The sequence below is a fragment of the Leiobunum rupestre genome, chromosome 10 (genome assembly GCF_980474605.1).
Source record: "Leiobunum rupestre chromosome 10, qqLeiRupe1.1.hap1, whole genome shotgun sequence".
NCBI lineage: Eukaryota > Metazoa > Arthropoda > Arachnida > Opiliones > Sclerosomatidae > Leiobunum > Leiobunum rupestre.
In genome coordinates, this window is record NC_143393.1 from 40,648,393 (window position 1) to 40,672,158 (window position 23,766).

The following is a 23,766-nucleotide window of genomic DNA, read 5'->3' on the forward strand; positions in this document are numbered from 1 at the left end:
TCTAGGTGTAGGGAGCTGTTGGCTCGCGTGGCATAAAGTGCTTGCCACCACCCTCCTACGCATTGTAACCTTTCCACCTGTTTAAAGGCATTATAAGTCGCTCGATGACTTGGGCCTAAGGTGGTGCCTTGAGTATTAGCCTAGCTGATTATTATTATTATTATGATTAGCTTCTGATGTGACTTATCATTATGATTAGCTTCTGATATGACTTATTATTATGATTAGCTTCTGATATGACTTATTATTATGATTAGCTTCTGATATGACTTATTATTATGATTAGCTTCTGATATGACTTATTATTATGATTAGCTTCTGATGTGACTTATCATTATGATTAGCTTCTGATATGACTTATTATTATGATTAGCTTCTGATATGACTTATTATTATGATTAGCTTCTGATATGACTTATTATTATGATTAGCTTCTGATATGACTTATTATTATGATTAGCTTCTGATATGACTTATTATTATGATTAGCTTCTGATATGACTTATTATTATTTTTAGTTTCTGATATGAGGTTAAATTAAATAATTCACAAAGTGTTTTAAATTACTTTTATTTTTATTTGGATAAGAAAAATATTAGAGTTTATATATTAAAATATAAATATTAGTAAGTTGAAATATAAATTATAATAAATAACGTCCAAATAGCGTCAACCATTTTTTACAAAGTTAATACGTCTCCCAAATATTCAAATCAAGCTTATTCTTGCATTGGACTATCTTGGCGATATTCCAGTTCAATTTGTTGGAGATGTTCCGAGTAGTCCCTTTGAAGCTCGCCCACGTAGGTTCTCAGATCGGCTTCGGGCATTATACCGTTCCTCATCAGCTGTTTGACGTTGCCCGACACTTTGAACTTTAACCTTTGAATCTTCTCTTCTCTGCTCAGAAGGCGCTTCTCCTTTTCGCGAAAAAGGGAAACACGACATTCGGTTCAAAGAGAAACAAACACGACAGAAATATCGTAAATTGTAGGTTCGCCTAAATATATAAACATCGCGCTCCGCAGTTAGGGACGTCGTTTCAGGGTTCTTCAGGAGGCGGCGGAACTTGAGCTGCGGAAAATCATTTTCTTAAGGGGGAAGACTACAGTGGCCATTGTCTACTTTCGCGCTATTTCCAGCTGAACTCTTTTAATTTTGTATTTTAACTTATAAAATTAATATTTAAGTGTAGAACAGCCTCTTGTTTAGTGACTAAAATAATTTTGACAAATTTAAATTTAAAAATAATTAAGTTATTACGTTTTCATTCGGACCCCCGGAGCTAAACAAGTTGGGCAAGCGCCCAAACTACCCTTTAGTTAGGACCTAATATCTCGTTAACTATTAATATTAGAATTATCAAAATTATTTGAAGCACTAGAGGAAGGTTCAGCCTAATAAGAAAAATATAATTCAAGTATGTAATTGTTAAAACAGAAACGTTCAGCTTGAACGAAAAAGAGGCTTTTACTGTATTCTTCCCCCTTAAAGGACAAAAACGCGTCCTTTGTTTTAATTTTTAATCGAAATAGTTATTGCATAATTGCTAGTGATTTTGGACAAAACAAAATAATTTCCAAAGATATTCCTTGTACTTCATCCGATTCGGACCTTTTCAAAGGACGTCCCTGCCTACAGTGCTCCAGAACGTCATAATAGTTATTTCTATAAAATAAAGTACGCTTGCTACACTTGTTTAGAACTACGTAGCTCATTCGTCACGAAATACGCAAAATAGAAGTTCAGTTCAGTTAATGCTTAAAAACAGGGTGCCTGGTCGAATTTACTCTTATGTCCACGGCTTTTCGTAGTAAAACGTCATCGATACGTCACCCGTGACGCGACAGCAACATCGAAACAAAAAGGCCAATGTTACTTTATAGCAAGGGTGGGGAGTGGTTAGCACTTCCGACTCGCAGCTTGAAGAACTGAAGGACATCTAAGAACCACTCCTTCAGCGTTCTCTCTCCGACTGATTAAAGGGCTTTTCCCCGATTTCCTCGGTTTTCCCTTTCCATAAAAACTTGTTGAGGTTAACGGTAATAGGGAGTGTAGGGAGCTGTTGGCTCACCTCGCATGAAGGGCTTGCCACCATCTTCCTACGCATTGTAACCCGGCCACCTGAATTAATGGCTTTAAAAGTCGTTTGATGACTTAGGCCTAAGGTGGTGCCTTGGGTATTAGAATAGCTGATTATTATCAATAAAAGCAAAAGCGTTTCCTAATGGTGCTCTAGCGGTAAGAAAGAACACCAGGGTATTTGCTTGGAAGGAAAGTAATTTAAAGGGTGACAGGCAGAAGAAAACCTCGGCCTTTAAGCTTTTCGGTACTTTATCGGCACGCGCGTTTCGCACGCGGACTTGGAATTCCAAAATCTTGATCGACTCAAGCGCGCGCTCTCCATCTTCAATAACTATAGCTAGTGACGTAGAGAAATACATTTACACGCGTAGGCGGAGCATACCTTCCGGAAATCATGAAAACAGGGCCGCCGATAACGGGCCCGGGTCCCGATAAAATATAAGTTCCGGGTCCCAAGGGAGCCTTTACTACTAGAGATAGCTATACTTTTAGTAGAGAAACTCGGGAGAAGTTTAACTGGTTTGTGTGCACTTTGATGACGCGCAGTTCGCAACAGCGCGTCATCAAAGTTGGCCGTAATCCCTCTTCCGTGTATTATTGTGCCCGTTTTACACCCCAGTAAAGTTTATATTACATCTTCCACGCGTGTCTCTCTTTAATAAGAATTTTATTTCTATTAATACAAACCCGTTTTTGGCCTTCGATCTCGCAAATGATTCTTTTGGCTTCCTCCAAAACTTCGCTGGGCAGATTTAGCATGTGCGCTAGTTTTACGCCTGTAAAACGAGTTAGTAAGTGGTTACTTTTCGCCCGTTCTCCAACTAAAAGTGTACACCTTTTACTCCAAAACGTTTTTTTCACTCGTTTTCGGACTAAAAGTGTAGACTGTTTACTCCGAAACGTTTTATTCGCCCGTTTTCGGACTAAAAGTGTACACCTTTTACTCCAAAACGTTTTTTTCACTCGTTTTCGGACTAAAAGTGTACACTGTTTACTCCGAAACGTTTTATTCGCCCGTTTTCGGACTAAAAGTGTACACCTTTTACTCTAAAACGTTTTGTTCGCCCGTTCTCGGACTAAAAGTGTACACATTTTACTCTAAAACGTTTTGTTCGCCCGTTCTCGGAATAAAAGTGTACACTTTTTACTCTAAAACGTTTTGTTCACCCGTTCTCGGAATAAAAGTGTACACTTTTTACTCTAAAACGTTTTGTTCGCTCGTTCTCGGACTAAAAGTTTACACATTTTACTCTAAAACGTTTTGTTCGCCCGTTCTCGGACTAAAAGTGTACACATTTTACTCTAAAACGTTTTGTTCGCCCGTTCTCGGAATAAAAGTGTACACATTTTACTCTAAAACGTTTTGTTCGCCCGTTCTCGGACTAAAAGTGTACACTTTTTACTCTAAAACGTTTTGTTCGCCCATTCTCGGAATAAAAGTGTACACTTTTTACTCTAAAACGTTTTGTTCACCCGTTTCGGACTAAAAGAGTACACTGTTTATCCCGAAACCTTTTATTCACTGGTTCTCGGACTAAAAGTGTACACATTTTATCCCGAAACCTTTTATTCGGTTGTTCCGGAGTATTAGGGCTACTCTTCCTATTCCTTCTCAAAACTTGGAGTAAGGAGAGTACACTTTTAAAATTTATGTGGCAAAATATCACAGAATCGTAGTAAAATGACGTCATAGGGTTACTCTTCTTACCCTACTCCCAAATCCCAGAACAGCCGAATAGAAACCACCTATTTAAATTAAAATTTAAACAACCTTACTAGATTCATTTTATTTAAATAAAATGTAATTTTAAAAATCATCGTTTCTAGAGGTAATATTTCAATATCTAAATTTTGAGTATGCCTGATGAAGACTGCTTGCTTTGGCTTTTTAGAAATAAAAAGTTTTATTAAATTCCATGAGTTCCTTCTTTCAAATATCTTATTATAAAATCTAAATTTATGTTCAGGTTTGTTAACATGAACTTAAATTTTCTTAGTAATTTGGCGGGAAAATATTAAAAAAAACACTACTACTAAATTTACGGGATTATGGAGATAAATATCAATTAAGTTAAAAGACACAACGATAGTTAAAGTACACAAAACAAGTTGGCAAGCCAAAATATACCTCTCCTCGGAAGAGTATCCGTGGTTCTGCGGTAGAACGCTCACCTGTCGTGCAAGAGAGCTCGGGTTCGAACCCCGGCCGTTTAAAAAATTATACTACACCCAATGACAAAAAGAGGTCGCTTTTGGAAAAACCTTTTCCCTGATTCTTAGAAACTGCGTACGCAGTGATTACCCTTTGCCCCGAAAATGCGAACGCGTTCGCAGGCCTGACAGACAGACCCACAGACAGACACGGTGGTTCTATAACCCCTCCTAGGGTACAAAGTCCCCTCGGAGAGGTAAAAATATATTTTTTGCGCACTTTTAACTATCGTTGTTTTCTTAATTTTACTCAGTATTTTTGCACAAGTAGCTAAATTTTAATTAATTATGGAGTTGCTAATCATTATGCTAATTTGACAGTGGCGAAGAAAATATGCAAAACAAGGTCACAAGTGTCATCCTTCTTGTTGTTTTCATAAGTAACATAATTAAAATAAATATGACACTCGAAATAGCATTACCATAGCTATAGGACCAAAGGTAACATAATAAACATAAGTATGACACTTCCTATTCTCCCAACACTATTTATTCTAATAGTCCAAGAGCCCATGACAAAATAAGCATGTAATAAGGTACACGATGGGTCAAGGTATTTTTTAATTAGGTTAGTGATTTGTAACAAAGAACTGTTTGACTTAAGGGTCAAAGTGGGTGCTTTCCGGAAATACCAACCACGTGACGTCACTTCCGGTGACCTTGAAAATTGATATGACCTGATATTGGTATCATTCGATTGGTCTCAACGTGCTCTTACCAAATATCGCTGATTTAACGATCAAGTAAAAACCAAGAGGCGTATAAGATTAAAAAACTAATTTCGAGCCCCTCCCAAATTTACATGTATAAGACAAAATTACTTTTTTAGTCTTATACGCCGTTTGGTTCAGATTTGAAGGTTAATTTAGCGATATTTGGTAAGAGCACGTTGAGACCAATCGAATGATACCAATATCAGGTCATATCAAATTTCAAGGTCACCGGAAGTGACGTCACGTGGTTCGTATTTCCGGAAAGCACCCACTTTGACCCGTAAGTCAAACAGTTCTTTGTTACAAATCACTAACCTATTTAAAAAATACCTTGACCCATCGTGTACCTTATCACATACTTATTTTGTCATGGGCTCTTGGACTATAATGTTAGAGTGTTTCGACAATGAGCATATAAATCATTACGTGGCGGTGGACTGATAACTCTTAGAGAGCTCTTACTAGTCATTGACGGATCAACCAAGGGAAATTGAAAATGGAAATGCATTCAAAAGAGAAAATAAAATAAATATGTGATCTTAGCTTAGGTATATCATACCAATATTTATTACGTTACTTATGTAATTAAGTTAATTATGTAATTACGTTACTTATATAATTACGTTAATTAGGTAATTACGTTAATTAGGTAATTACGTTAATTAGGTAATTACGTTACTTATATAATTACGTTAATTATGTAATTACGTTAATTTAGTAATTACGTTAATTTAGTAATTACGTTAATTATGTAATTACGTTAATTATGTAATTACGTTAATTATGTAATTACGTTAATTATGTAATTACGTTAATTATGTAATTACGTTACTTATATAATTAAGTTAATAAGGTAATTACGTTACATATATAATTACGTTAATTATATAATTAAGTTAATTATGTAATTACGTTACATATATAATTACGTCAATAGTTACTAAAAATGTAATATTTACCATAATGCTCTTCTTCGGTGCTACCAGGTAGCAGAATGTGACTGAAATGGTAATTGGATTTAGTCCAGTCTTCGTTCAGGGAATTTGGACCGTCGCGATGCACTTGCATATGTAAACTGACCAGTTTCCACGTTAGCATTCGTAATAAACACCCTTAAAGTACTTGCAAGGATGTATTTATTTATACATTGTAGGGAGAATGATATGGCACAATCACCCCCAGCACGAGAAGGGGGAAGGGACAACTTCATGCCCTTCAACGTCAGTTTTGGGGAACCAAAAGATACGGGGCTGAATTGATTGACTTTCAAAGTTTTTCCTGAAATTAGTCCCGAATAAAGGGGAGGAGCTTCCTGAAATTAGTCCCGAATAAAGGGGAGTAGCTTCCTGAAATTAGTCCCGAATTAAGGGGAGGAGCTTCCTGAAATTAGTCCCGAATTAAGGGGAGGAGCTTCCTGAAATTAGTCCCGAATTAAGGGGAAGAGCTTCCTGAAATTAGTCCCGAATTAAGGGGAGGAGCTTCCTGAAATTAGTCCCGAATTAAGGGGAGGAGCTTCCTGAAATTAGTCCCGAATTAAGGGGAGGAGCTTCCTGAAATTAGTCCCGAATTAAGGGGAGGAGCTTCCTGAAATTAGTCCCGAATTAAGGGGAGGATCTTCCTGAAATTAGTCCCGAATTAAGGGGAGGAGCTTCCTGAAATTAGTCCCGAATAAAGGGGAGGAGTTTCCTGAAATTAGTCCCGAATTAAGGGGAGGAGCTTCCTGAAATAAGTCCCGAATTAAGGGGAGGAGCTTCCTGAAATAAGTCCCGAATTAAGGGGAGGAGCTTCCTGAAATAAGTCCCGAATTAAGGGGAGGAGCTTCCTGAAATTAGTCCCGAATTAAGGGGAGGAGCTTCCTGAAATTAGTCCCGAATTAAGGGGAGGAGCTTCCTGAAATTAGTCCCGAATTAAGGGGAGGAGCTTCCTGAAATTAGTCCCGAATTAAGGGGAGGAGCTTCCTGAAATTAGTCCCGAATTAAGGGGAGGAGCTTCCTGAAATTAGTCCCGAATTAAGGGGAGGATCTTCCTGAAATTAGTCCCGAATTAAGGGGAGGATCTTCCTGAAATTAGTCCCGAATTAAGGGGAGGATCTTCCTGAAATTAGTCCCGAATTAAGGGGAGGAGCTTCCTGAAATTAGTCCCGAATTAAGGGGAGGAGCTTCCTGAAATTAGTCCCGAATTAAGGGGAGGATCTTCCTGAAATTAGTCCCGAATTAAGGGGAGGAGCTTCCTAAAATTAGTCCCGAATTAAGGGGAGGAGCTTCCTGAAATTAGTCCCGAATTAAGGGGAGGAGCTTCCTAAAATTAGTCCCGAATTAAGGGGAGGACCTTCCTGAAATTCGTCCCAAAATAAGGGGAGGAGCTTCCTGAAATTAGTCCCGAATTAAGGGGAGGAGCTTCCTGAAATTAGTCCCGAATTAAGGGGAGGATCTTCCTGAAATTAGTCCCGAATTAAGGGGAGGATCTTCCTGAAATTAGTCCCGAATTAAGGGGAGGAGCTTCCTGAAATTAGTCCCGAATTAAGGGGAGGAGCTTCCTGAAATTAGTCCCGAATTAAGGGGAGGATCTTCCTGAAATTAGTCCCGAATTAAGGGGAGGAGCTTCCTAAAATTAGTCCCGAATTAAGGGGAGGAGCTTCCTAAAATTAGTCCCGAATTAAGGGGAGGAGCTTCCTGAAATTAGTCCCGAATTAAGGGGAGGAGCTTCCTAAAATTAGTCCCGAATTAAGGGGAGGACCTTCCTGAAATTCGTCCCAAAATAAGGGGAGGAGCTTCCTGAAATTCGTCCCAAAATAAGGGGAGGAGCTTCCTGAAATTCGTCCCAAAATAAGGGGAGGAGCTTCCCGAAATTCGTCCCAAAATAAGGGGAGGAGCTTACCGAAATTAGTCCAGAAATAAGGGGTGGAGCTTCCTGATATTAGTCCAGAAATAAGGGGAGGAGCGTCCTGATATTCATCCAGAAATAAGGGGAGGAGCTTCCTGAAATTAGTCCCGAATTAAGGGGACGAGCTTCCCGAATTAAGGGGAGGAACTTCCTGAAATTAGTCCCGAATTAAGGGGAGGAACTTCCTGAAATTAGTCCCGAATTAAGGGGAGGAGCTTCCTGAAATTAGTCCCGAATTAAGGGTAGGAGCTTCCTGAAATTCGTCCCAAAATAAGGGGAGGAGCTTCCTGAAATTCGTCCCAAAATAAGGGGAGGAGCTTCCTGAAATTCGTCCCAAAATAAGGGGAGGAGCTTCCTGAAATTCGTCCCAAAATAAGGGGAGGAGCTTCCCGAAATTAGTCCCGAATAAAGGGGAGGAGCTTCCAGAAATTAGTCCCGAATTAAGGGGTTGAGCTTCCTGAAATTAGTCCCGAATAAAGGGGAGGAGCTTCCTGAAATTAGTCCAGAAATAAGGGGAGGAGCTTCCTGATATTCGTCCAGAAATAAGGGGAGGAGCTTCCTGAAATTAGTCCCGAATTAAGGGGACGAGCTTCCCGAATTAAGGGGAGGAGCTTCCTGAAATTAGTCCCGAATTAAGGGGCGGAGCTTCCTGAAATTAGTCCCGAATTAAGGGGAGGAGCTTCCTGAAATTAGTCCCGAATTAAGGGGAGGAGCTTCCTGAAATTAGTCCCGAATTAAGGGGACGAGCTTCCCGAATTAAGGGGAGGAGCGTCCTGAAATTAGTCCAGAAATAAGGGGAGGAGCTTCCTGATATTCGTCCAGAAATAAGGGGAGGAGCTTCCTGAAATTAGTCCCGAATTAAGGGGACGAGCTTCCCGAATTAAGGGGACGAGCTTCCCGAATTAAGGGGAGGAGCGTCCTGAAATTAGTCCCGAATTAAGGGGACGAGCTTCCCGAATTAAGGGGAAGAGCTTCCTGAAATTAGTCCCGAATTAAGGGGAGGAGCTTCCTGAAATTAGTCCCGAATTAAGGGGAGGAGCTTCCTGAAATTAGTCCCGAATTAAGGGGAGGAGCTTCCTGAAATTAGTCCCGAATTAAGGGGAGGAGCTTCCTGAAATTAGTCCCGAATTAAGGGGACGAGCTTCCCGAATTAAGCTTACTGAGGTTCTCCCGACATTAGAAATAAATACATTTTTAGTACTTTTTAATTGTTAATTACTTGGATACATTGGGATAGTTGACGTCTAGATGGCAGACGTCTTTAAAGTGGGTGGCAACCAAGGTGAATGCCTAAGTATGGGATTAATTAGTTAATTATAAAAAGTTTAAATGTAAAATGCTTATGACTTACTTTTGTACTTTGCAGATATTCGCAAATGGTGTAACAGATTGCCGTACCTTCGTTCACACTCGTCCCTAGAATGCGCGAAAGATTATCTGCCTACCCCTAAGAAAATGATTTGGGTACATTTGTTCGAATTTCATTCGTCCGAACGGTGGTACAAATGTCCGAATCATCATTTGTTCGAATGCCGGAAAACAGGATCGTATGTCTGAAAACGTATTTCATTTGCCCGAAAAATGTATCACAACTTTTGTTGGTGATTTGGTCGTTCAATTTATGTTAACTTTATTGGCGAATTTCATTTGTTCGAATCAGGGGCGTAGGAACGTTCTAGAAGTTGGAGGGGGCAAAGAGAAACGGAAAGGGGTCTGGAGAATGGTTTTCAATTTTTAATGGAGTGTAGCTTCTCCGAATGCATGTGTACTTTTTACCACTATGTAAATTGGCGGGAAAAGACTGAAATTTAAACACAGTTAAGGTTCTATAAGCTTTATATGCTTTTAAAATGAGAATTTGAGCCTTTTGAAGATTTCAACTGACCAAAACGTTGGAGGGGGCAATAACATTAGTTGACCCTCCCAGCAAAATTCCCGGTTCCTACGCCCCTGGTTCGAATAATCGTTTGTCCGTTTTGTCGAACATTAGGAATTGGTTGTTTTTTTAAATATTGTTAATATAAGAAAATAGTAACATTAACGTGAACCTAACCTAACCTAACCTAAAATATCCACAACATTCAACGCAATTCCCACTTACTATATCGGCCAAAGGTAAAATGGACATAATAGGATAAAATGATGATTAGACATTATAATAAAAATCCGGACCAAAAAAAAATAGCAATAAGAAATACTAATTTAGCGACAGAATTCGGACAAGTGATGCTACCGATTCGGACGAATGAAACAAACAAGTTGTCCAATTCGAACAATTGAAACATTTGTTATTTCGGCTGTTCGGACGAATGAAATTCGAACAAATGTACCTACCCCAAGAAAATAGCTGGATTCAATGTCTAAATTTGTACCAATTAGAATCAATGCAAATCCAATTAGGTTTGGATCTAATTATTTTGCTTAAGTTGAATTTCATTCAATGTAATTTGTATCAAATATAACACATTTTCTATTTTAATCAAAGTTAAATTTAAATCTGCACAATTTTTTATGTTATTTGGAATTAAATTTGATCCACTATTTTCCTAATAGTAGTTAAATCATTGACTTAAAAAGGCCAACTTTACCTTTACCCATTTCGTCTATGATGACCAACGAATTATTATTTACGTTGCGGAGAATGTAGTTAATTTCTTTGATCTGAAATTTTCCACTATTTAGATATTTTCATATCGTTTAAAGGGAATATAACCTTTAATATTTCTGCTAAACAAAGGGATCCAACAGCTTTTGATTCGGGTCTAGGAGGTTATATTCCCTTTAATCATTTAATTCAAAATTTAATATTATAATTAAATTTTGAACTAAATAATTAAATAATAAAATATTTAATTAAATATAATAAAATTTTTATTTAAATAATAAATTTTTTAATTAAATATAATAAAATTTTTATTTAAATAATAAATTTTTTAATTAAATATAATAAAATTTTTATTTAAATAATAAATTTTTTAATTAAATATAATAAAATTTTTATTTAAATAATAAATTTTTTAATTAAATAATAAAATTTTTAATTAAATAATAAATTTTTAATTTAAATAATAACATCTTTAATTAAATAATAACATTTTATTTAAATAATTACATTTTGATTATATAATTACATTTAAAATTAAATAATTCCATTTAAAATTAAATAATTCCATTTAAAATTAAATAATTCCATTTAAAATTAAATAATTCCATTTAAAATTAAATAATTCCATTTAAAATTAAATAATTCCATTTAAAATTAAATAATTCCATTTAAAATTAAATAATTCCATTTAAAATTAAATAATTACATTTACAATTAAATAATTACACTTTTAATTAAATAATTACATTAATTAAATAATTACACTTTTAATTAAATAATTAAATTAATTAAATAATTACATTATTAATTAAATAATTACATTAATTAAATAATTACATTAATTAAATAATTACATTATTAATTAAATAATTACATTATTAATTAAATAATTACATTAATTAAATAATTACATTATTAATTAAATAATTACACTATTAATTAAATAATTACACTATTAATTAAATAATTACATTTTTAATAATTTAATTAAAAAATATTAAATTATTTAATTAAAAATATTTAATTATTTAATTAAAAAATATTTAATTATTTAATTAAAAAATATTTAATTATTTTAATTAAAAAATATTTAATTATTTAATTAAAAAATATTTAATTATTTAATTAAAAAATATTTAATTATTTAATTATTTAATTAAAAAATAATTAAATTTTTTTATTAAAAAAATGTATTATTTAATTAAAAATTTATTATTTAATTAAAAAATTATTATTTAAATAAAAATTTATTATTTAATTATGTAATCAAAAAATTTATTATTTAATTAAAATTTTATTAATTTATCAAGTTTTATTATTTTATTAAAAGTTTTATTATTTTATTAAAAGTTTTATTATTTTATTAAATAATTAATTCAACAAAATAATTAAAGGAATTATAAAGTAGGATGTTCAATGTGTTGTTAATTGACTTTTAGGGTTAAAAGTCCGTAGGAGCCTCTATTCCTTTTACCGTATGCCAAATTCGTAAACGCCAAGATGATTCGTTAGATAAAGATTCTGCTAAACAACTCACTGCGTAAACTGGGGGAAACTCCTATCATCATACTATACCGGATTGCAGATTTGGCAGCGTGTTAAATTGGAAGTTTAAATTATAATTCTACTAATACATTGTTGGGAAAATCTCGATTTCACACTTTGCAAAATCTGCCATGCGGTATAGTATGATGATAGGAGTTTTCCCCCAGTTTACGCCAAATCTTCAACTTCAAGTAAGCTCGGTACGAATTAAAGAGAAGACTTTACCCCCTAAAAGCCAACAACAGCGGAGTAATTCTCATCCCCGGAACAGGCGAACAAAACGTTTTAGGGTAAAAAGAGTACTATTTTAGTAACTGAACAGGAGAAAAGAAACCACCTACTGGCGTATGAACGGGGGGAGGGGGGTAAGGGGGTACCCCTCTTCAAATTAGAACGGGTGCCAATTGGGGTACCCCTCTTCAAATTAGAACGGGTGCCAATTGGGGTACCCATCTTCAAATTAGAACGGGTGCCAAATTGTTTCAAAAAAGGTGCCAAAAGCCTATCAATGGGGCGCAAAAACGATATTTGTACCCCCTTAAATCCCAAACGATCCTAATGAAAACCAACGAGACAAAATTGAAACCGGGCCGCCAAAGTTGAAACCCGACCCGAACAGGCCCGATAAAATTGAAACTCGCACTTTTTATGTTTATAGTATACGCTAATTACGCTTGTACTATATGCTAGAGTGTCCTCCCAGATTCAAATTTTGTCAGTAGATGGCGCTTGGAGCTCTTTGACAAACGGTTAAAAATTAGTGAACGTGCCAAGAGTATGATTAACACGTGATAATGATTCGCTTTCTGTATGCAGAGATCACTAATATATAAAAAGCCTGACCTGATCTCGTCAGTTTTATGTAAAAAGCGCATGCAGGGCTTGCCACCACCCTCCTACGCATTATAACCCGGCCACCTGAATTAAGGGCTTCAAAAGTCGCTTGATGACTTAGGCCTAAGGTGGTGTCTTGGGTATTAGCCTAGCTGATTATTATTATTATTATTATTATTAACCCAACCCGACCCGACCCGTTTAATAAAAGGCCGACCGGCCCGAAAAAATTATAAAATTAAACTCAACCCGTCAAAAACTTCGACCGGATTTTCTCGATAGGCTTTAAGCTTAGCATTAGTGGCAACGGGAATGAAAATCAAGGAACTTTATCAAAGTACGCCTGGAGCCTTCTGTCGACAATATTAAACTGCCTTTCACAGGGCATTAATGTCTCGTGGACTTGCATGCGCGCGCAGTCTGGCGCGAGACGAGAATGCATTGTAGAAGGTAAGTGATCAAGTTCCTTGATTTTCAGTCCCGTTGAAACCTTGGAGCAACAAACACAGCACCACACACAAGGAGAACGCAACCCGTTAAAAGTCGTGCATTTTCTTGAGTACAGTTTATCATTGGTTAGACGCTTTAGCGCCTGCTGCCGTCGGAAGGGGACAATTCGGAAATTGTCTTCCCCCCGCCCGTGAAACGTTTAGCTAAAAGTATCGTCCAATGAAATTTGTACACAGCATTGCCTTAGCGTGTTTAAAGGCTAGCTGCGTTCTCCTGGAGTTTGTTGCTCCTAGATGCCACTATGGAGATAATTCGGTATGGGGCTCTATATTATTCTCAACCCAATGACTGAACCCTTCCTTTTATAACAGATCTGTGGCGGTGTCGCTACTTGCCTCGAGCTGAAAAGTAGAGGCGTTGGCTTCGACGTCGTCGTTGGTGCCGATTCGGGAGAAGAGGTGGTCGCTGACGCGGAAAGAGGCGTAGTCGGCGGGGACGAACGAGCCCGCTTGAGCCATCACTTGCAGCAGCGCCACTTGCCTCAAATAAGTCGATTTTCCTCCCTGTAGCACGCCACCATCACATCCGACAAGGAGAAAAAATGCGTGTAATGTCCAATGCACAAATCTGCATTCCTTTCTCTCCTTTTAAAGCGAGTGGCGGCTTTTCCGTATTACACCAAAAAGGCCCAGTCAAGTGTCGCCCCCTATCCTTGCCGTCACGCGATATATTTTATTTTATCACACGACGAAAAGTTTAAGGCCGACTACATAGTTATTCGGTTTACTCTGTCTTTCACTAGGAGTTGGCTGCTTGCATAGCACATATGTCTAGCAGCGAGCCAACTTCCAGTAAAAGACCGAGTAAACCGAATAACTATTTAATCGGTTTTTAACCGGCGAATACAATACCTGGTAACTCTTTAACAAATACTCAATCTACTACAATCTCTGTTGATAAAACATAATGCAGGTGTGTACTTTTTAAAATTTGAAGTTATTTTTATTTAATCGAAAATGTTTATTATAATTAACGATTTAAATTAGACGCTAAGCCTCGGTTATTAGACGGTGAAAGTGTTAAACTCGAGATACTAGGATGGCTGCCCCGTTGTTAAATAAACAGCAGTGATTTAGTCCCCTTTCGTAAGCTACATGTGTCAGATTTATAGCCCGGTGTACCGGAAACAGAGTCTATACCACCGGAGGTCTTGATCATTATGTCCTACGCCAGCGTCCACAGCCCGGACAGGTGACAGAACAGCCAAGGCAGCAAGAACCCTACCGCTGATGGTCACACCTTCGCCGCTCAACCAGCAGAAGGTGCAACAATGGGGCGACCAGCCTACGTAGGGAAGGTGCCAAAGCCCTTCAGAAATGGCTATTAAAGGGAAACGACGGGCACACTGCGACCCAGTGTAACTAGGTACAGGTGGCACCGGAAACAGGACCACAGCGCCTCACACGGAGACCCGCCGCCCCACAGCAAGCTACCAAATCCGCCAAGGCGACAAGACGCCTGGCCCCTCTCCGTTAGCCTGAGCCGAAGTCGGAGGTGGAGACCATTTGATCACAGCTAACATCTCCCAGTGAGCCACCGCCCTCATGGGTTACAAGAGCCGGACCCCGACTCCGCCGGTAAAGCCACCAGTTATTGCGACCCTTTCTCAACCACTCGGACCTAATACGGAGGAGCTGCTGAAAACGACATCTATCGTCGCATCCAGGTACTAAAATAGAGCCGTTACTCGCTTTAAGTACTTACCATGTTCGGTCCCGTTATGATCACCATGTTATTGTCTTCATTCAGAAACTGCGGGTGGATTGAAAGATTAATTTTATGAATGTATATAGATAACTGAGAACACACGAGTCTATATACTAGACCAGGAATCCATACCTCTACTTGGAATGCTTATCGCGGCAGATTTTCATCTCGATGTGGTTGATGGTTTTTTTGACGTCACTTTGTTAACTTAACAAACAACAACGTGAGAGGGAAGCGCGCAGAGGGGATTATCTCTCTCGTAGGCGGGGCCAAAGCCGTCAGAGTGATCTTACCATACGCCATACGGCAGTATAAGTATTCCAAGCAGAGGTATGGATTCCTGACTAGACCGGTTAACCTAAGACCCTCTCGAGAAACGTCTAAAATTAATTTTGGAAAAGTTAGATTTCACATTAAAATTTAGTCCGTGCAACTTCAATAAACCGAATTCAACGATTTCATTAATGGTAGATTTTCTCACTTGTACGTAAAAAGTCGGCATACAGGAATAGCGAAGCGGTGGGGAGATTGGTTTAACGAGTGGCTACCAGAATGTTGCAGCCCAGCCTTCGTGGTTGGAGATCAATTAAAATTATGATTATTAGGGCACCCTCAAAAAAATGAAAACAAAACATGATTTAAAATTATTAAATGGATTAAATCATGATTAAAATTATTAAATGGTTTAAATTATTATAAAATTATTAAATGGATTACATCATGATTAAAATTATTAAATGGTTTAAATTATTATAAAATTATTAAATGGATTACATCATGATTAAATTTATTATAAAATTATTAAATGGATTACATCATGATTAAAATTATTATAAAATTATTAAATGGATTACATCATGATTAAAATTATTATAAAATTATTAAATGGATTACATCATGATTAAAATTATTAAATGGATTAAATCATGATTAAAATTATAATAAAATTATTAAATGGATAAAATCATGATTAAAATTATAATAAAAAAATTAAATGGATTAAATCATGATTACAATTATTATAAAATTATTAAATGGTTTAAGTTAATATAAAATTATTAAATGGTTTAAGTTAATATAAAATTATTAAATGGTTTAAGTTATTATAAAATTATTAAATGGTTTAAGTTAATATAAAATTATTAAATGGTTTAAGTTAATATAAAATTATTAAATGGTTTAAGTTATTATAAAATTATTAAATGGTTTAAATCATGATTAAAATTATTAATGGTTTAAGTTATTATAAAATTATTAAATGGTTTAAATTATTATAAAATTATTAAATGGTTTAAATTATTAAATGGTGTAAATTATTATAAAATTATTAAATGGATTAAATCTTGATTAAAATTATTAAATGGTTTAAATCATGATTAAAATTATTAAATGGATTAAATCACGATTAAAAATTTATATGGATTAAATCACGATTAAAATTATTAAATGGATTAAATTACGATTAAAATTATAAAGTGGTTTAAATCACGATTAAAATTATAAAATGGATTAAATGGAAAAGTGCCACACTCGACTCGAGTTTATGAAAAATTATAATTGAGGAAAATGATTAAATCATGATTAAAGTTATTAAATTGTGAATACAGTTATAAATCGTGATTAAAATTATAAATCGTGATTAAAATAATAAACCGTGATTAAAGTATTAAACTTCGTTATTAGGACACCCTAAAGTAAAATGGTGCGCCCTTCGGATTGAACTGCGTGCCTATTTGATCGTAGTTCTCTATAACGTACACAGATGCCACCAGGATAAAATAAACCTCACCGGGTTTTCATGGACGCTTGTAGCTTGAAAAGATTTGGCTTGAGCTATAAATAGTTTAAAGTTCGCGCTCACGCTGCAATAGCTTCTTTTTTCAAGAACGCTTGTATTTTGCGCTTGGAGTGTGCGCTCTTGGATTAACTAATCCAAGGTGCGCTTGTGAAAATAGATTGGAACACGCTTCTAGCGCCGATCAAATCCAACTAGATATTTTTACGCCCAAGTGAAAATTTCGCGCGTGACGTCCATGAATCCACCCTTCCGCTACTCCCGTACGCCAGCTTTATTCTAACAAGAAAAAAAATTGGCACAAGTCCCACACAGATGGCGTTACTGTTTCAATTTGAATTGCAAATTTAAGTCTGGCCTTGAACTTACCACGTCGTTCGGAACTGGGGACTCCCCGTCAAGTTTATCCAAAATGGGATGTCGACCATTCTTGACCGCCATTGTGTCGGTGAACTCTGGTTTGACTGTTAATTGGTTTAATTAGCCAGATAAGCGGTAGTTTTTGCAGCGCACACTACACTTACCATACTGACCGCACGTGCAAGCGTGTGCCAAGGCTAATAACATATCCATGTTGGAAACGCAATCGGACAAACTGTACAGACAGCCGACGTTCTGGCAGATCTCCAAGAGCAAAGTGCTTATTACGCTTTTAATTCGGAAAATAATAGTGTATAGTATTAGATGTACGGAATATCAGAAGTAAAGTAATAGAATAAGTAACGTAATATCCTGGGTTCACTGGTTTAAACCAAGTGGTTATTTTCTTTAAAAACAACAACGTTTTTAATCCTTTGGTTTTTTTTAACTTTGCAACTATTCACTCTAAATTATTCTCAATTATTTGAACATTTTCTGACCAAAAGATTACGAAACTAAAACAAAAACGTATTCTTGGCTAAAATATTTGTACACAATCGAAACTAGCGAGACCTTTGTAATATAAAACCGAAAATAAATCTACAACAATTTTAAAGCGATACTGCTGTTAACCAACAACGATTCAGGGCGAATAACTCCAAATTTGATTTAGCTGGGAATTAGAAATTTTTCATGCTAGAGTATAAAAATTTGCTAGACATACTCATCTGGTAGGGGGTCTTTAGAATTTTCAAACTTGGATGACCTTTAACTCATGGTTCAAGGTCATTCAAAGATTATCTCGAAAACCAATGGATTTAAAGAAATGGTTCCAATTTGAAAGGTTTTCATCGTGGTGTTTTTGCATCAAATTGAACACCTTTAGACTTAAAATTTCAATTCACTCACTTTTGTCTTGCATGAGTACTTTTAGAGTTATTAGCCATTCAACCTGGTCACTGGTACATTATTTTTATGATGACCTACCGGTTTTTTCCTCTACTTGTTATTGGTCAAATTAGGTGGGCCCAAAGCTATTTAGTTCTAAAATGTGACTTAAATCACGTTTCTAATTGAAATCAACTTTGTATCTCTAATGATTCTCAAGAAAAAAATTGAATGACCTTGAAGACATGGTTCGATGCTATTTTTTTGGTGTTACTTATGACAATATATATCTTAGTTCGGCAAATCACGGAAGCAAACACTTACAGCGAATCAAGGCTGAAAATTTAATGCGTGTAGTAGTTTAACGATGTAAAATGTAAAAGTACACCGTGTATAGGCATAATTAAGTGTATGTTACCTATTCGTCACATGCCAAATTTTTAACGCGAGCTATTCAAAACACAGACTCTTTAACAGGGTCCTGACATTTGCAATCTCAAAGTGATTTCGTAAATCAGAAACTGATTTTGAGATTTTTGAACTGATTTTCGAACTGATTTCGGGATTTTCAAGTTGATTTCCAGATTTCTAAATTCATTTTTTAACTGGACTGTCCGGGATTTGCACGAATGCCGAACACTTCGATGTGCGAAGGGAGTTTAATTAAAGGAAAAGTCCAGGTTGGGTAAAACTTGGGTCTATTTGAAAGATCTTGTTTAAATACTGTATACTAAAAAATATTAGTCGTATAATTGTATCTTTTTTTAATGACGAGAAATTAATTTTTAAACGAGCGAAATTTACCGCCAAGCGAGCTGCCATTTTCTTTCGCCTTCCCTCCGCAGACCGCACGCGGGTAAATTTCGCTCGTTTAAAAATTAATTTCTCGTCATTAAAAAAAGATACAATTTTATGACTGATATTTTGGAGTTTATTTAAACATGATCTTTAAAATAGACCCAAGTTTTACCAAACCTGGACTTTTCCTTTAATCAACAGGAGCGGATTAACCCTTTCGGCGCCTTTAGGCACATAATAATTATCCGCCCCTGGCCATTGTCTAACGGGTTGGTCAGCTAAGTAGGGGCAACCCATGTACTTCGACCGTGGGGCTTTATCACAGTTTTGGGGCCCCTAGAAAAATGGCGTCCTAGGCACGTGCCTACTCGGCCTAATGGTTAAAGGGAATATAACCTCAGGTATTTGGTGTGGAACACCAACGCTTGCAGCTCTGGCCGCTCTTGCCTTTAGCTTTAAAAACGTTGGGCGCCACTGTACAGGGGTCTTCCATAAAGATTGCTTTGCAGGTTATATTCCCTTTAATAGCCCCTGTTAATCAATGTGGTTCGCTAGAGGTCGATGTCCTTATTGTGATAAAGTCACTGCATGAATAGCTCTCAGTAAAATATTTGGTATCTTCCCATTCCGCCGAATCCCCATTCGACCGAATTCCGCCAATTTTTTTGATGAAATTAGCCCAAAGGCCGGTTTTGTATTTTTCAAATTGACCGAATCAATATTCACAATTGAGCGACCGCAAAAAAAATGGTTTTATTTCTACTCCTTTTGATTTTTTTATGAAATCCCATTAGACCTAATCGTAAACCCGGAGAAGTGCGGGTTTTTTGGTCTAATGGGACAATCCCATTAGACCTAATCCTAAATCCGCCAAAGTGCGGTTTTTTCGGTCGAATGGGATTCGGCGCAATGGAACAGATTCAAATATTTCCCAGAAACAGACATACATATTGAAAAATATAATAGACTTATGGTATACGGGTATTAACGTGTGTATAAGCCATATTTCCTGGTGTAATAGTTTTAAAAATCACTATAATCTAGGAGCAACAAACTCGAGGAGAACGGAGCCTTTAAACACGCTAACGCAGTGTACAAATTTCATTGGACGAGCCTTTTCGCTGAACGTTTTACGGGCGGGGGAAGACAATTTCCGAATTTTCCCCTTCCGACTGCTGCAGGCGCTAAAGCGTCTAAACAATGAAAAATGTACGCGAGAAAATGCACGACTTTTGACGGGTTGCGTTCTCCTTGTGTGGGTTTCTGACCGTGCTGTGTTTGTTGCTCTTAGCTATAATTGTGTAATTCACATAGCTTTAATACTGATCCGCATTTTCCAAAATAAAGAGCCCTACGGGCAGATCACCCCTCTTTCGGTTGCATACTTAATCGGATTATTAAATAGTGTTAATCGCGATTTTATCTTTTAATCTAGATTTAATCTTTATAATCTAGATTTAAACTTTTTAATCTAGATTTAATCTTTAAAATCTAGATTTAATCTTTATAATCTAGATTTAATCTTTTTAATCTTGATTAAATCTTTTTAATCTTGATTAAATCTTTTTAATCTTGTAAGCTTAATCGTGATTTAATCGGCTTAATCACTAACTCGATTTAATCGTGATTTAATCCATTTAATCATCTTAATCATGATTTAATCTATCAAGGGTGAACTGCCCTTCGGAGCAGCCACCGATTAGATGGCGCCACTAAGTACTAGGGGGCTTAAGCTATTTCCACAAATGGGAAAGCGGGTTAAAGGTCGCTCTTTTTCATTATCCAATAGAAACGACGGGGAAAGGGTAATAACCTTTCACCCACTTTCCCATTATGCATTGGTGGAAATAACTTAAACCCCCTCGTACCGGGTCATAAACTTACGCTATATAGTACTTAGTGGCGCCATCTAATCAGTGGCTGCGCTTAAAATCCCTTTTGTCATAGCAAAGAAAATATAGAAATCCGTACCCTAAATTCTGAGAGCTTTCAGATAGATGGTTTTATAACGAAGCATTTACCCACTTCCGGCACGTGACTTCCGAAAAATCGGCCTCCGTCGGTCCAGCATTGATTGACGTTCTGTTCGCGCAACAGCGCATCATCAAAGTTGACCGTGGTCTCATGGATTAATTAACTAAATCAATGTCACTTATATCATGGATTAATTCATCATCACCTGAAACAATAAGAAATTAGTGATACGAATAACAAATATAATCATGTATATAAAAACATACCTGAAGTTATTCTAAATTCGTCATCTTTATTTGGTTCGTTGTTAAACAAAGTTTTATATGTTAAATCCGAAAAATACGACATCATAAAAATAACAAAGAAATTTCCGCGTCTTCACTTTGTCACGTTTGGGATATGCTTGAAAAACCCACTGCAACCGCCCGTCCGCGTGTGTTTGTTTGTATCGGTAAAAATTAAATTTCCGCTATTGGTAATTTTCGCTGATAGGTGGCGTTCGGAACAGGCAACTTCGATATTTTTGAGCTCGTGGAACATCCCTTAGTTAATTAATCCATGGTGGTCTTATCTACAGTTGGTTAATTACCATGGTAACTATGGAGCTAATTTTTTCGGAGTTCAGGCAGGAAGTGGGTTAACGCTATTGAGTATATAGCTACCAGGGTTGGACATAAGGATACATTTTTTAGTAGTCAGCCTGACTACTTAATTTAATTTAGTAGTCACTGATTAGTGGGGGTGAAAATGGGGATATAAAAACAAGAAGGACAGTCAACATTTTGCTTTACCCGTCAGAATTAAAATAGGAGTTTCTTATCAATGTTTTTAAATAAAATAGGATTGATGATACGCCAAATTTATGAATATTTAGGTAAATTTATTTTAGTAGTCAAATGCCGTGACTAGTGCCTTATGTCTAACCCTGCGCTAGGCAGTTATTTAGAATCTAGGGTACGAGGTTTATATATTATCTTTGGTAATAAACAGCAATAAATAAATTTAAATTTGGAAAAAAAATCCTGAATTTCATATTTTTGATCTTACGCAATATTTGTTATTTTATCGGCACATAATATTCACTACTTACGCGCCAGCCATCATGTAGATTTCCTCCATAGACTCATTCGCCCTGTCTACAATGCATTGTTCGACAACATTGTTAGATGACTTTGTTAACGGTTTACCGACATACGTAATTACTTACAATTGAATTTCATCTATAAGGAAACTCACGGTTACAATGTACATAGTTTTGTCTCGAGATAGGCTAAACTCACGCTAGAAAACGTAGAAGATTGTAGGCTGTAGCAAGAATAAATTATCTTTATTGCTATTTCTCTCAAGCGACGGTATATAGAAACTTGTAAGTGGACATGGTGAAGCAGACGCGATTTTAACCGGGTTGCCTTGCAGTTTTCCTTCTCTTTTATTTATTTCACATCCAAAATATATGGCAACCCTGTTTTCCATCAACCATGATACCATCCATCAAGGTTTTTAAAAATCGTGCATGCACTACACCGTCTTTGGGAAACAGGGTTGCTATACATTTTCAAGGTGATCTAAATAATTTACAACGAAAAATGTAATCCAAACCCAACGGGGTCTCGATCGAGAAACGGTTTGAAAGAATTTTTGGATTGCCTCCAAAATTCGTCTGTTGTTGACGTCACCCAGATGAGATCCCATTGATTTTCAATAGGATTTCATCTCAGTGTCGTCACGATGTTCGTTAGAACTAAATCATTGGAAAGAAAGATTCATGGCAGCCCTAGTCGTTGGAAAACTGGGCTGCCATCCATTTTCAAGTTGAGATAAATAATTTATAACGAAAAACGCAAGGAAACCCTATCAAAAGCGCGTCGGCAATCTGCATCAACTCTTACGAGCTTCTAAAAAGCGCCCATTTCGGTACCTAAGAGATTCTAAACCCTACCTTCGCATACTTTAGCGAAGGCTCGTATGTTTTCACCAGACTTACAAATAGTGGTATTTTTGACGGGGGTCCTTGTGACCCCCGACCCCTCATATCTATTTTTCATAAGGGTCACTGACTCGTGGGGAAGTGAAATGGGGTAGTGAAAATTAAATAAATATACAGGAAGTTTTTTACTCGAAAAAGTGATTGTTTTCTAGAAAGTTGCAATTTGTACTGTACATTATACGTGCCGGGGCACACTTTCTACCAAAATTGAAGCTAAATAGAAAATAGAAATAATAATATATTGTAGAGCGTCACCGAAAACGTACAAATAGCGTTGGCGCGAAAAAAATAGACGTATTTTTCACTGAAAAAATACGACTTGAAAAAGTGACAAGTTGGGCAAGCTAGAATAACTTTTTTTGAATTCCATTGGGAGAGTAGTGTAACTTAATGAAAGTCAGAAATTTGTTAATCTGGTGTTTAATGCAATTTCAATTTGGGCGCTTGAATGTTTGGATTGGTCTTGTTGGAAACCGGTTAATTGGTCCAGTATTCTTACCGCAAAATCTACATGGCCAGAGTTATTTAGATTTCTTGAGAAATGAGCTAGAACAACAACTTGAAGAACTGGCGTTGGCGCAATGAGCTAGACTGTGGTTTCAGCAAGACGGTGTCCCGCCTCATTACCACAGAGCCGCGAGAGATTACCTAAACAACGAAGTAACCCCGGAAATTATTCAAGGCGCCTTCGACAATATGATTGTTCGCGCCCAAGCCTGAATCGCAGCCGAAGGTGGTATTTTCGAAACGTACTTATAAATTTTGTTTGTAAGTAGATAAATAAAATGTCTCTTTGTTTTTTCATAAAATTCGCATTTTTCATTCTACGAAATTAAATCGTGTAATACCTTTTTCGCCATTGTCTCCTCGA

The 23,766-nt window shown here is 36.5% G+C and overlaps 1 protein-coding gene across 5 annotated transcripts; it reads right to left on the reverse strand.

Annotated features, from left to right (window-relative positions):
• Positions 1-661: 661 nt before the first annotated feature.
• LOC149925859 (mutS protein homolog 4-like) lies at positions 662-22,067 on the reverse strand. 5 transcript variants are annotated; one of them, XM_090160549.1, is made up of 13 exons: positions 21,995-22,017; positions 21,175-21,505; positions 20,956-21,113; positions 17,413-17,537; positions 17,258-17,352; positions 15,091-15,138; positions 13,722-13,889; positions 10,481-10,553; positions 9,244-9,308; positions 9,112-9,182; positions 5,969-6,084; positions 2,773-2,861; positions 662-920 (listed from the first exon to the last, which is right to left on the reverse strand). In XM_090160549.1, exons 3-13 carry the CDS (start codon positions 21,003-21,005, stop codon positions 720-722), a joined length of 1,101 nt encoding a protein of 366 aa, XP_090016675.1. In that variant the 5' UTR covers positions 21,006-21,113; positions 21,175-21,505; positions 21,995-22,017; the 3' UTR covers positions 662-719. The 5 variants fall into 5 exon arrangements, with proteins under 5 accessions (XP_090016675.1, XP_090016674.1, XP_090016676.1 ...); XM_090160548.1 differs by lacking the exon at positions 21,995-22,017 and having other exon boundaries at positions 21,175-21,625; XM_090160550.1 differs by lacking the exons at positions 20,956-21,113; positions 21,175-21,505 and having other exon boundaries at positions 21,999-22,067.
• Between the last annotated feature and the right edge of the window lie 1,699 nt (positions 22,068-23,766).

What these genes read in the sequence shown, in the direction of transcription:
- LOC149925859 (XM_090160549.1), bottom strand. Translation starts at nt 21,005, where the DNA reads ATGCTGGACCGACGGAGGCCGATTTTTCGGAAGTCACGTGCCGGAAGT. An exon ending in AAGTCACGTGCCGGAAGTGG is followed by an intron (nt 17,538 to 20,955) that starts GTAAATGCTTCG and finishes CCGAATTAAAAG; the next exon opens with CGTAATAAGCACTTTGCTCT. An exon ending in CCTCTACTTTTCAGCTCGAG is followed by an intron (nt 10,554 to 13,721) that starts GCAAGTAGCGAC and finishes GGAAAATTTCAG; the next exon opens with ATCAAAGAAATTAACTACAT.